Source organism: Canis lupus, chromosome 16 (genome assembly GCF_003254725.2).
Source record: "Canis lupus dingo isolate Sandy chromosome 16, ASM325472v2, whole genome shotgun sequence".
NCBI lineage: Eukaryota > Metazoa > Chordata > Mammalia > Carnivora > Canidae > Canis > Canis lupus.
In genome coordinates this window covers 46,851,925-46,866,307 of record NC_064258.1, presented here as the reverse complement: position 1 = coordinate 46,866,307, position 14,383 = coordinate 46,851,925, and the positions used below count along the sequence as shown (strand labels likewise).

At 44.2% G+C, this 14,383-nt stretch overlaps 1 protein-coding gene across 10 annotated transcripts in view; it reads right to left on the bottom strand.

The window, feature by feature from the left end:
- ACSL1 (acyl-CoA synthetase long chain family member 1) overlaps positions 1-14,383 on the bottom strand; it is a 70,469-nt gene that overhangs the window by 20,791 nt on the left and 35,295 nt on the right. For all 10 annotated transcript variants that reach the window (XM_049095191.1, XM_025471816.3, XM_049095193.1 and 7 more), the window contains exons 3-7: positions 11,762-11,876; positions 7,440-7,504; positions 4,799-4,900; positions 1,993-2,092; positions 1,155-1,333 (exon numbers count right to left, since the gene is read on the bottom strand). In XM_049095191.1, the coding sequence (XP_048951148.1) occupies positions 1,155-1,333; positions 1,993-2,092; positions 4,799-4,900; positions 7,440-7,504; positions 11,762-11,876 (561 nt within the window). The remainder of the gene's footprint in view (positions 1-1,154; positions 1,334-1,992; positions 2,093-4,798; positions 4,901-7,439; positions 7,505-11,761; positions 11,877-14,383) is intronic.

Sequence of the window (14,383 nt, the reverse complement as noted above, 5' to 3'; positions counted from 1 at the left end):
TAAATCTTAAAATGACATTATATGAGCAGTCAAAAAACACCAAAAAATTCCTGCGTGCACGTGTGTGCACACGTATGTGTGTCTGTGTGGTGGGGTTAGGGAGGAGGAAGAAAGGTGGGGAAAAAGATGACATTATTGTGAACGGTAATTGTAAGTGAAAAAGCAAGTGTGAGGAAACGCTAGATAAAAAGCTAGCAAAAAGCCCAAGTGAACAGTATAGCACATGGGTTCTTACGGAGTCCGCTTCTCTGCTACGTGTGCGTTTGTGTATGAGTGTGTACACGTGTGAGGCAAAGGCTCTGTCAGAACGAATCAGTTTCCCTAATGACTCCTAAGTCCCTCCAGAAAGGTATTACATAGGTCCTAGCTTGTAGCCCCCAATTCCTTGTAGAAGGAGAAGTATAAATAAAAATGGAAACTCTATTTGTAACAGTTCCAGAAAAGTATTTATAATGTTCCCGGAAGGAGAACAACTTACTGTATTTAGCCTATTCCTGTAATATGTACCTGACAAGATCCTCCTCTTACCAGCTTCTTGGGATTAAACTCTCTAATCCAAATCCAACTGGGAGAATCAGCTTCTTACACGATATGATGTCAAACAACCAATTTAAATATGGGCCCCACTCATTCTCCTAGAACAGTTACCTTTAAAGCTTTGATTAATGTGAATCTTAAGAAACTTAATATAAGAATAAACCAAATCAAACATCTTATGCTGGAAATTCTCCAGGATGCTATAAAAGCAACTTGGGAAAAAAAATAATGAGGCAGATTTCTGTAGCTGGCTCCATTTTAGAAACGAATCACTAAGTAAGTGGCACGAAGGCCTAAAAAGGACATACAAACTTAAATCTCCACCTGAATCGGAAATTCGCATTTCTTGGTGTGGCTTGTCACTACTCTAGGATAAATATGTGAGCATTGCAACTTGTTTTATGAGGGTATTTTCTGTAAGATGTGATGAATTCACAGTGGGGCACGCATGTAGAATTCTTCTTTCCAGTAATGAGACAGGAGTTTCTGCTCTTTGATTTTTTATGGGTTGCTGAGAGGACCAACCAGAGCTGGGACTGCATGGTAGCACTGGATGCCACATTTGAACCAAAGTAGCCTCAGGGACACCCATCAGAGAAATGAGCAGGGTGACTCACCTCCATGGCCTTCATGCTTATGATTTCCACGCCACACCTCTTGCCTCGTTCCAAAAGATCGATGCCATAGGAGTCCATGAGGACTATGATTTTAAGGCCTGGTATTAACTTATTTTCTACACCGTCTAATAAGAGGTTGGCCTTATCTGGCTTGTCAACAAAAATCAGAGAGAGTTCAGCTGGAAAGGAAGAGATACAATGAAGAATGAGCTCTGAGATATTTAAAGCCTGACTGTGTAATACCTGACACCAGGTTATTTTAAGGACTATTATCTTTAAATAGAAAGACAGATGTGCATTTAAACATAAAATCCCAGGGGCTCCTGGGTGGCTCAGTCAGTTAAGCATCTGCCTTCACCTCAGGTCATAAACTGGGGTCCTGGGATGGAGTCCCATGTTGGGCTCCCTGCTCAGTGTGGAGTCTGCTTCTCCCTCTCCCTCTGCCTCCACCCCTTGTCTGTGTGCACGTGCTCGTTCTCTATCTTGCTCACTCTCTCTCAAATAAACTTTTTTATTTTTAAAGATTTTATTTATTTATTCATGATAGACACACAGAGAGAGGCAGAGACACAGGCAGAGGGAGAAGCAGGCTTCCAGCAAGAAGCCCCATGTGGGACTTGATCTTATGACTCAGGGATCACGCCCTAAGCCAAAGGCAGATGCTCAACCACTGAGTCACCCAAGCATCCCTAAAATCAATCAATCAATCAATCAATCAATCAAATCAAATCTTAAAAAAAAAACCATAAAATCCCTATCAATCAAATATAACTAAATGTGAAGTTACCAAATCTAGCTGATAACTAGGCCAAGGTCCACCCAGAGACCACAAACATACCTTTGTTAATTATGTAGGTGATTGCTTCTGTTCCAAGGGTGTCATAGAGGGGAACGACCACCATAGAGTACGCAAAGCATCCCTGCTCGATGATCACCCACTAAATGAACAGTAAAGGCCGGGGAGAGAAAATAAGATGTTATCACAGAACCACTCCAAGGAGAACCACACTCTAGAGAGATCCAAAGTGGAAATACTAGGGGCACCTGGGTGGCTTAGCAGTTGAGCATCTGCCTTTGGCTCAGAGCATGATCCCAGGGTCCCAGGATCGAGTCCCACATCGGGCTCCTTGTGTAGAGCCTGCTTCTCCCTCTGCCTGTGTCTCTGCCTCTCTCTCTGTCTCTCTCATGAATAAATAAATAAAATCTTTAAAAAGACAAAAACAAAAACAAAGTGGAAACACTAGATGTAGCAAAATTAACATCTGTGTGTCTCCTACTATGTGCCAGGCACCACGAGGGACTCATAATGAAAAGCAAACACCTGCCCCCTTCTTAGAAGGAAAAAGCAATTTGCTGGAAGAATTGAGGCAAATGTGTGAAAAGATAATTAATGATACAGGAGAGTGACCGACTGGGACACACGCATGACAAAGCCCACATTGGGATCACCTTTGCAGGGAAGGTAACTGAGCTCACCCTCTGCCAGGGTAGCCTGGTTTGGACAGGTGGAGAGAAAGCCAAGGAGACTCCAACAGTGGGGACTCCATGACCAAAAGGAGGTGAGCACTCTGGCCGGCACACATGCTCTGGCAGGGAAGGCCACGGGTGGGCAGGAGAAGCCCGTGGCCATGTGGGTGCCCGGCTCCATTCCCCAGGGAATGCACAGCCTCTGAGGGCTTCTCAAACAGGGGCACTGGGGTCTGTGGAATATCAGCCTGGGGTGCCTGGGTGGTCAGTCGGTTAAGGGTCTGCCTTTGGCTCAGGTCATGATCCCAGAGTCTTGGGATCCAGCCCCACTTCGGGCTTCCTGCTCAGCGGGGAGCTTGCTTCTCCTTCTCCCTCTGCCCCTCCCTCTGCTTGTGCTCACTCTCTGTCACATAAATTAATAAATAAAACCTTTAAAAAAAAAAGAGTAGGATCTGGGAACTGGGGAAGGAGGGACACACTTGTGTAACAAGAGAAATGTGTTGGCAAAATCTCTCCAGAAAAGTGGTGGAGGAAAGATGTGGCATAGCAACAGATCACCTTGCCTCTAAACTCATCAACTATGTGGCAACTAATCTGCTGAGAGGCAAACATGGCGAGATCAGCCTTTCACTCAAAATCCTTGGCGGCACCATTATCTCCAGGTGCAGCTCTCGGGTCCCCCGCCGTACTCCCAATATGTGGTCCAGATAAAGGCTTAGCTGCCGTGGAAAGGGAGCATGACGCACTCACATTCACGTGGCCTCGACCTCTTTTTTCCCTTTTTCTTTCCTGGCACCAATTTTAGTCTACGAACACGGGGGTCAGGTCCAAGACTGTCAGCAGGGTACATGTGGCACATGTGGTCCTGTCTTCCCTGTCCCTCCAAGCTCTACCATAGTAAAATGCCTCATTCCCCAAGAGACATGCCACCTGATGCAAACAGGTGGTTGTTCCTGACATTCCCTTGGCTGCCCCACCCTCATATCCTTCAACACTCCACTGGGAGGCCACTTCCAGGAAGTCCTCCTTGACTGAGCTCCCATAATCCTTTTTCCCTGTGTCCACCTTACCACGCTACAGGGAAAGCGTCAGCTTATGGGCTGGTCTTCCCTCACATGGTACCTTTCAGGGAGGATCCAAGTCACTGTTGTGATTTGGTGCCTCGCAGTGCACGGCATATAGCAGGTGCTCAATAAACATTTATTAAGCTAGTTGATAAATATAGGAAGGAGCTTACTCTGTGAAGTAAGGGAATACCTGTTCTTGTGGTAGATTCATGATAAAATTCCACTAACACAAAAATCTGGGATGTGTTCACTTGAATGAGTTTTATTTGAAATGAAAGAAACACTAGATTTCATGAGCCTGGTCATGGTCCAGCTGTGGAAACTGCTGTGTTTCCCTTACCAATATAGAAAACTGCAGGAAATCTAATTTATAAAATAGTCAGTAGCCCAGGGATTGTGCTAACACGTCTTTTGGATGCAAGAATCAATTCAATTTCTTCACGCTTAGTGCTTGAATTCTTCCAAGCCAAATTATGCCGCTAATTTGTTCACTAGCACCATATACAACAGCTCCAAAAGAGCTTTTCATTTAAACTGACCTTTCACGCAAGGGTTTACAGAAGCAGCACGCAGGGGCCTTGACAGCCAGCCGGACAGCACGTCTACATTAAGGCTGACTCATCACGGTGACGCGCTCTCCCTGCTGCCCATGGTATTTTAAACTTTGTAACCTGATCAGAGGGAAAGCTCCTACCTTTCAGAAAGCAAAGAGGAGAGTCTGCAATGGACAAAAATGTATCCAAGTTTCTTCATAATTTATTGAGGCTATTTTTCTAATCACAGACATAAATAAGCCTTAAGGTAAGAAGATTCTTTGTTAGCTATCTGTTCAAATAACGTGTTAGTTTTTGTTTTGGGACCTGGTTTAAAAAAAAAGAAAAAAGAAAACCAATAATCAAAAAAGTGGTTTTTCTCCCCCTTAACATTAGAGGCCAAGGAGGCCCTGGTGTGGATTTTCCTGTCACTTTCTAAGGAATAATACAGAGATATATTTTCAGTAGAGATCAAAACACAAAATCGTGTCCTGAGCAAAGGTAGGTGTGAACCCCAACTGGCTCTTACGTCTGAGAACTCTCAAACTGCCTACAGATGGTGTCTAATGGTCAATACCTCAGGTCTGTTCTGAGCGAAGATGCCAATGAACTGATCTGGGGCAGTCTTGAAGCCCTTCTGGATTAGCGCTGAGCCCACACACTCGGCTATCTCCGCCACCTAAAATGGGGAGGAAAATAAGCAGGAAAAATCAGGTCAAACTCAAAGAACAAAGCTCACTGGGTGACAACTGAGTCTAATACCTCGGCCAGCGAGCAGCACCGCACAGAGGAGAGAGGAGCAAACAGGCATTCTTTTAGTTCTACATTTTTGTAAAACACAAGGCTCAATTCACCAGAACTCACTATTAAAGAGAACTGATCATAGGGCTCCTTCTGCAAAGTAGATGAATCGGAGGATTCCAACAGCTGCAGGTCACAGATCATTGGATGTCAGGGCTTCTTACACATTTCTATTTTAAACTTTAGTTTTATGAATTATAAAAGTAATACAAGGATGTAGAATTATTATTATTGTTGTTATTATTATTATTATTATATTTGTATTTATGAAGAGTAGCAATGCAGCCAAAACTTGTCATTTGCTATAAACACAGAAATAGTCCAGGGGGACACCTTCAAAAAACTTGTAAGAGTTTTAAGTAAAATTAATAAGTAAGTAAAATAAACACTATTATTGCAAGTAAAAATAGGTAGATTCCTATGAATTAGGGAGGACTATAAACCTGCCCCTCAGTCTCTCCCCATTCCTACCTTAAATTAACTACAAAATAAATAAAAATTTTTATATCTTAAATTTGGAATTATTTTCTTTATTTTCAGTTAGTGAATTCTCAAGAGCACTTTGAAATCCCACCCATGCCTGTAGGGAATAGAGCCACGCCTGTTCCTGCCCAGAACCCTGTTGGTCCTGGCACATAGTACCACCGCGCTCTGCCTATGGGAATGAGAGCTCACCCAGGTGAGGTGACGGCACGGGTGGCATGAATATGCTTATTGTTTTTGCACCCACAGCCTGTTTCACAACCTCTGCTCGCAGGTCAGGGACGGGAACCCGTGAAATGCTGCCATGGTTTGCAGAGCTACTTAGGAGAAGGTACAGGCATTTTTATCTCTAGAAAGAGGCTCCGTTCCTTTCTCCAGAAATCCTCAAAGGGGTTCCTAGCCCCACAAAGGTCAGTCACCAGGATGAGGAAAGGACCTAACCAAGTGTACAAATCCAGAGTTGCCTTCAACTCTAGCTTGAAATCTTCACCAGCCTTTGGCTGAAATGTGCAAAACACAGATTAACACCTTCAAAAACTGCAGTGATTTTCAATCTGCTTTGAAAAATCCAATCTGCCATGGACTTGTCTTTTGCCTTCCTTCCAGCATATAACAGAAGGACTCCAGGCAGCACTTGGGGACTCTGTGAGGCCTTGAGACCATCGTGCAACATTACGTGTCCAACACACATAAACTGTTTATCTACCACTTGTGAAAATGAGGAACCTCAGCAACTCTTTTTTTTGGGGGGCAGGGGGAGGTCTCCGGTAAAGGAAAATTAAAGTGGTGAAATCCCTCTGGTCCCTGAGGGTACTCAGCTCATCACTTTTCTCACAGGAAAGGAGCCTGTTTTGCCTCTCTGCTCTCTACCAAGAGCTACCCAAGCAAAGCCTTTGCATTTCATTCGTCCTCAGATGCGGGAATGTAAGGAAACGTGGAGTGTGTTTCAGTCTCTGGAAGGGCCAGTGAGCTCTGGGGCTACTCAGGGCTCCTAGGGACAATCCCTCACGTATCCTCCCCAGCACGCCAACTGCCCAGAGCACCTCTCACACCAAACATGGATGGAGGAATTTCATTTGTATTCATGAAACCACAGGACGACCTGGCCCTAGAGCAGGGAGCTATTTCCTGGACAGCTGTGCTAGAAACAAAAGGCAAGAGCGGACACATCAGGGCTCCCAGACACCCTTGGGCTCTTACTTCCATGGGGAGAAGATGCCCTGTTATCACAACAAACATGAAAAGCAATGTCTGTCATCAAGCAGCTGCAGCTGTGGATCAGTTGGGATTATGGAGGGACAAGAATAAATACACTGGATCCCAGCTTCCTTTGTGTTATACAGCAAAGCAGGTGCCGCCCCTGAACATCTGTGCTGCTCGCCATGGCTGCCCTGGGGTTCAACATCACACCTGTCCCACGTTGGTCAGGTTCATATGATGCACAGAAGAGCTACAGACCAGATGTGGACCTCACTTCTGGTCCTGTTTCTGCCACGAACCAGCTCGGACCCTGGGCAAGTCCCATCCTTTTCCTTGGGGGATGTTTCCCTCCTCTATAAAATGAGAAAGTTACTCTAACTTTGTCTAGTATCCTGCCAGGCAGAGGAGAATTTCTACCGTGCCATGGGCTCTGTGAGGAGAGTCACCTGCTTCAAGCACATTTCTAGAATGTTATCTGAGAATCATGCTCAATTCCCCCATGCAGCCACATAATTCCAGAATAAAGTGCATTTGGACCACCAATTAAGCTACTTAACCAGTTTTTCCCAAATCTTTGCATAAAACTTCTCCCTTTGGATGCTGCACGTTTACCCCAGAGCTCTGAGTCGGCCTAGCACACAGACTTTGCAGCAACCATACAGCCCTCACGGTCAGGGACTCCAAGATTTCAGCCCCAAAGCGTGCAGGAGGACCCACAGAGCCAGGAAACTCACCTGTTTGTAGGAAAGCCATTCGTAGGGCTGGTCTGGCTTCCGAGAGCCTAAACAAGGGCCATCATCTTAAAAAAAAAAAGAAAGAAAAGAAAAGAAAGAAAGAAAAATACAGTGAAAAACAAAAAATGGGATTAACGTGCATAAATATTCTCATTTGTGTTCTACTTCATCCTACAAAATATCAGGTAGACATTGGGCCCCAGATTAGAAATAAAGAGTTCAGATTGGAGATGTGTTCTCCTTGGGTTCTAGTCTGATTTTTTGTTTGTTTCTTAAATGGGATAAGAAAAATAAGAGAATATGAGGCAAATACAATTTTTAAGGACACTCAATTTGAATTCTTCTGTACCCTAGTGGTTCGGAAAGGGGGAGTAGCTGAATGATAAAGAAATCCTTTTCAGAAGACTCCCACAAGATTCCTAAAGTGTAAAGCATTCTAACTCAGGATGTACAAAGGAAAATACAGGGATGCCTGGGTGGCTCAGTGGTTGAGCATCTGCCTTCGGCTCAGGTCGTGATCCTGGGTTCCTGGGATTGAGTCCTGCATCAGGTTCCCCTGCATGGAGTCTGCTTCTCCCTCTGCTATATCTCTGCCTCTCTCTCTGTGTCTGTCATGAATAAATAAATAAATAAAATCTTTAAAAAAAAAAAAAAAGGAAAAAATAGGACTCTTAAATCCCCAAATTCTGATGACTTAGAATTTACTCACACGGGTGAAGTCTTAATTGCAGAGAAACAAAAATGAAGAAAAGATGCAAAATAAAGAGAAAATAAGGGGGTATCTGTGAAAGTCAAAGTTAAGAAATATCAGGATGTGTCCTGATTCTAATCTGGGTACCGAATAAACAGGATGAAAGAAAACCCATATTAAGTATTCATACTGAGGGCTAGGACAGTAATAAGTATCACTTGAATCATTTATATTTGGAATCATGCAAGTTTCTTTCTATAGATTAACCCCAAGCTAACTTTATGCTCAGTTTATAGTTGATGAAGGAAAAGCTACGTCCACCTAAAAAAAAAAAAAAAAAAAAAGAACAAAGAAAAAAAGAAAAAAAAAGTCTCCATGTTCCGATGATCATAGCTGACCACATACAAGAATGCCTCTTTACTAGACACACAGGTTCTCCTGCCAGAGGCCCCTCTGTGTTAAGTGGGGCCTCCCCTACAAAGTAGGGCATTTTGTCATCTCCCCTCTAACAGGGTATCAGCATTTGTTTCTAGACTGTAAGATCTGTGGCTTCCCCATTCTAGGTTTAAGTGTCAGCAGAGGTGTTCTGATTTGGTTTGGGGGCCTGGAGGACAGGTTTGGGAAAGCAGAGCATGGCCCCACTGGCAGTCCTGAGGAGACTGGGCCTATCACACCGAGTCACACCCTGGAGAAGAGAAGTGGGGCATGTATGCGGGTCGGTGGTGAGGACAGGGAGGACCCAGGCTGGACAAATTCACTGCCTCACACTGACTTCTTGGCTCTCTCTACTGCAGCCTTGATGAAAACAGAAAGAACACAAAGGGCCTTATTCTCAGACCCTCTGCCATTCACAGGGACTGTGATAAAGACCAGGCCGGACGTCATGAGTTCCATCAGAAGCTGTTTTCACACATTGGCCATCTGAAATAATGTTATTTCATTCTGTAAAAACAGGGATTGGAGATGTATAGGCAGCAGCGGCCAAATCAAGTCTGCCACCTGTTTCTGTAAATACAGTTTTATTGGAACATAGCCTTGCTCGTTCATTTACATATTATCTAAGACTGCAGCCGCAAGGCCTCACAGAGACCATATGGCCCTGGGAGCCTGCCATATTTACTCTCTGGCCCTTTATAGAAGTCTGCAGACCCCAGCTCCAGGATGGTGGGAACTTAAACAAATACTATACCCAGGCCCTACAAACAAAATTTTGGATATAACAGGACAGGAATGGGGTCTGGGCCTCAGCACTTTTTAAAAGCTCCCCAGGTGATACCGCAGTACAGCCAGGGACGAGAATCTACAGATTCACAGCCAGAGGGCTCCTCCTTATAAGCAGCTTCCTGTGTACAGTTTGTTTTTTGCTCTCCCATAAAGCCTTCATCTTATGGTAGTCTAGGAAAAAAAAAAGCTTAAAATAAAAAGATCTTCTGGAAAAAAGAAAAAAAGAAGGCAAAATGGCCTACAAAGGACCTTCCTTCAATCAGTATAGGTTAAGAGTGAACTTAAGTTTTCTTCAACTTCTCTGAAACATTCATGTAAGACTTCATATTCCAAGCAGAGAAAGTGCACACACACAAAAAAGTTACTGTCTTTAAGTGAGAGGAGAGTCAGAAGTATCATGTAAGTCACCATACTACCAGGATGAATTCATTCCCTGATAACCATGAGACAAATGTATACACATCCACACACATCACTTGGTGGTAGTGGTAAAGATTCTATATACATACACACACACACATACACACATATCTATACTTATTTGATATATAATGTATATCAAATTATCTATAAATATTTTATATTTATAAAAATATAAATATTTAGTTTATATTTAATCTATACATATAGATTTAATCTATATTTAATCTATAAATATTTTGATGTGGCCTTTTGTTAAGCTGCTCTGTGTATGCATATTTACTATCACAGACAAACCCTGACCCTGACACTAACTTTGAAGAAGTTCATAATATAGGGATGCCTGGGTGGCTCAGTGGTTGAGCATCTGCCTTTGGCTCAGGTCATGACCTGAGGTCCTGGGATCGAGTCCTGCATTGGGCTCCCTGCATGGAGCCTGCTTCTCCCTCTGATGTGTCTCTGCCTTTCTCTGTGTCTGTCATGAATAAATAGATAAAATCTTTAAAAAAAAATTCATAATATAGAAGTGAGGTTTGTTTTCCCCTTAGAGTGGGGCTCGATGAATCTGCCACAGGATTACTGGGCCCTGTGCAGATACTAGAGTAACCCAATTCTACTAGCATCAAGTAAAAAACACAGCACTCTTGAGCACATTATCATAATGCAACACGTTGTGGAGACAGAGAACAGCAACAGCACATAGTCCCTGACTGTCAGGTAACTGCAGCCCAGCTAGCAGTAGAGCCAGCCACCAAACGATTTAAATAAGGAATCACGGATCCCAAAGACCATTTCTAGAGAGTGATCTGGAACAAGCCAAAATAAAGAGGCTAAAACAAAAGAGGGGGGTGTGGGGAGCAGAGAGTGCTCTCTCCCTCACTGAGGATACGTTGATGGAGCACCTACTGTGTGCCAGGCTATGTGCCAGTGTCGAGAGAAGAGATGGCCGCCCTGTTCAAGGAGCACTGGCCAGTGGGACAGAACATCAGGCAAATGCCTCTGCTTCCTGGAGGGGCTATTACAGAAATAGGTACAGGGTGCTGGGGAAAGCAGGGAAATGCCTCACCTGGAGGTAGCAGATGAAAGCAACAGAAGAAGAAGGTTTTCTTTTTTTTTCTTTCTTTCTTTTTTTTTTTTTTAAAGATTTAATTTATATATTTGAGAGAGAGAGAGATCACAAACAGGGAGGAAGGGCAGGGTTCAAAGAAGTGGGCTCCCTACTCAGTGGGGCTCAGTCCCAGGACCTGAGGATCATGACCTGAGCTGAAGGCAGATGCTTAACGACTGAGCAACCCAGATGCCCTAGAAGGTCTCACATAGCATAGTAAGCACCTGTGCTGAAGGTAGGAAATAAGAAGCTTTACAATCAGGAAAAGGACAAGTGCACAAAGGTGTGGGGTTATGGGAAAGGGGAAGGGTCCTGGTGTTGCAAGAAGTTCAGTGTAACTCGAGGAAGAGTACCCAGAAGGTACACTTCCTGGAAGGGAGAGAGGCCGGAAAGGCAGGCAGGAGGCCTGGGGTGGGGTGGGGTGGTTCTCTTAGGCCAACGCTAGCGAGGAAGTGTGGTTACTTTGGGAGCCAACGTTTCCAAAGTGTCTCACAGGACATTGCTTCCTTGGGAGGTCAGTGTTTATTTCTCAAAATACGGGTCTCATGGTCGAGTACATTTGATAATGTTGGACTGGGCCCAATTAAACATGTCTTTTGACCTCAGGAAATGTCAGAGCCCAGTAATGAGCTAAGGTATATGTAACTATCCATAAAATACAAAACCTACTGAAAATATATTTGACTGCTCTGTCAGGGGGATATCTAGAGGGGTTCTTGTGCTTTGGGGCTCATTCTGGAGAAGTCTGAGGAGGAGACAGGGGGACTTGAACAGGTGGAAGTAGATGGAAGATGAAAGCAAAGGACTTCCTCAAGAAAGACCACTTGTTCTGAATGAAAATCATTAAGCATTCGTCACACAGATTCAGCAAATGCTTACTTGACACCTGAATGCCCCGCTGGAAGCCTTCGTATATGGTTCTCACATCGTCGTAAAAATATACCAAGGGCTCATCGCTATCCAGTAGCGGGGATCTCCGAGCACCATCGCTACCCTGTGCAAAGAGACAGACACATGAGCACGTTAGAAGAAAATGTTAAAAATAAAAACCCTAACATGCATGCCCACCATGTGCTCCAGGGAGCCCTTGTGGAGTAGCTGCTCAGTATTTGCTGAATGAACAGAAGTGCAGCATTTGCTAATCGGACCCATTCATCTGGGGTCAGGTGCAGGCTTCAGAGAAGGAAGGCTAAGACCTAATGGGTGTCAGAGGGCCCCTGGGAAAAGGGAACAACAGAGCAGACCTCTGAGCACTGGTCTGGCCGGATAAGGTCAAAGAGAGCAGAAGGACTGGGAACCTGTCACACATGCTGTGACAATTCTCAAACCTCTACCATCGGGACACGTGGGTGGCTCAGAGTTTGAACGTCTGCCTTCTGCTCAGACTGTGATCCCGGGGTTCTGGGATCACGTCTCGAATCAGACTCCCTGCAGGGAGCCTGCTTCTATGTCTCTGCCTCTCTCTCTCTCTCTCTGTGTCTCTCATGAATAAATGAATAAAATCTTAAAAAAAAAAAAAAAAAAAAACACCCCTACCATCAATGTCACAGGGACTGAGTTTGTGTAAGCTCTCGTAGAAACACACCATTCAGTTTTACTTCCATAACGCCGATGTTCCTTTGGAGATTACTTCCACTGTTTTATCTCTGTGTCAACAGCAGTATAGCCTGTTAGGAACTCTGGATTCTCACAGAGCATCTGACGGTTAACAAGCACCCAGCAACAAAATGTATGGAGGTGCAGGGACATGTCTATACTGCTTTGATTTGCTTCACTGACAGGTACACAGACTGGGTTTCACTGTGCACCCTCTCTACAGGGCCTTCACTGGTTGGTGCAGAAAGCACACCTGCTATCCACCGCAACGCCTGACTAGCAGCGGAAGTCATCACTGGAGGTAGTAGCTTTCAGCCTGTGAGCTGTGCAGCACTCTGTGTCCACAGAAATACCATGGGGCGAGGTATCTGGACTTGCCAAGTGTTCTTTAGAAACTGATAAATACAAGCTCAACTACTATGATGTCAGAGCCCATGGGTTTTTTGTTTGTTTTTTAATTTCAGAGAGGGGTCTTCACATTTTTTTTTAATTTTTTTTTTTTTTTACTTATGATAGTCACACACACAGAGAGAGAGAGAAAGAGAGAGAGAGGCAGAGACACAGGCACAGGGAGAAGCAGGCTCCATGCACTGGGAGCCCGATGTGGGATTCGATCCCGGGTCTCCAGGATCGCGCCCTGGGCCAAAGGCAGGCGCTAAACCGCTGCGCCACCCAGGGATCCCTTCACATTTGCAATGTCAGGAAACAGGGAAGTCAGACAAGGATATAAGAACTTCTGGTAAGGACCTAAGAAAGGACCATTCGCAAAGAGGAGAGATGGTTTCTAGTATGAGGTCTGAAGGAAGCAGACAGGAAAGTCTTCATGAAGAAGGAGCAAAGGGCTAGATCTCAGAGAGTGGGGTCTAAGCAGGCAGAGTTGATGGGGAAACGGGATGCACTCCAGGGCAAGACCCAACATGGAGATCCCTTTACAGGTAACGACCTCCAGATAGATGTTGATGGACCCTTTTTCTCCTTCTGTTTTTCTTGTTTGTTATTTGTTTTGTTTTGTTTTTAGGATTTAGTTAGGATTCTTCTTATCCTTATCTCCTACAAGCTCTCCTTCCAACCAATTTATCATATATGTACTTCCAAAAGAAAGGAACAGTACAGAAGTATATTAAGAAAAAAAATGACTAGTCCCTATTAACATTTTTTAATATATTTTTTTATTTAATCATGAGATACACAGAGAGAGACAGAGACAAAGGCAGAGGGAGAAGCAGGCTCCATGCAGGGAGCCCAATGTGGGACTCGATCCCAGAACTCCGGAATCACGCCCTGAGCCAAAGGCAGATGCCCAACTGCTGAGCCACTCAGGAGTCCCCCTAGTAACCGTTTGATGAGTTCCTTCCAGACATATTTCTATGTTTTACATCTATAGAAATTCTTATGTACTCACATGTGCTTGACATTAGATCTAAAGCTACTAATAGATTTCTAGAACAAATACCCAATGATACGTTCTATTCATTACATGGTCTTCTCTATCTTGGCAGACACTTTCTAATACCTGTAGCCACGATTCCAAATGTAATTATTAATTACAACATATACTTTATAAAGCAAAGAAGGTATTCTTTGTATGTACAATGGTGGGAAAACCTCTGCTCTGTAGACTCATGCAATATTATTACTTAATCTTTGAGTCTGTCTGCAAAATGGGGATACCATGTGTCCACATCCAGGGTTATCTTTAGCTAAACAATTAAAATTAGTCCTATAAAATATGAATGTGTAGGGACGCCTGAGGGTCTCAGTCGGTTAAGCGTCTGCCTTTGGCTCAGGTCATGATCCTGGGGTCCTGGAATCCAGCCCCGCTCAGTGGAATCTGCTTCTTCCTCTGCCCCTCCCCCTGCTTGTGCGTGCATGCCCTCTCTCTCTCAAATAAACAATAAAATCTTT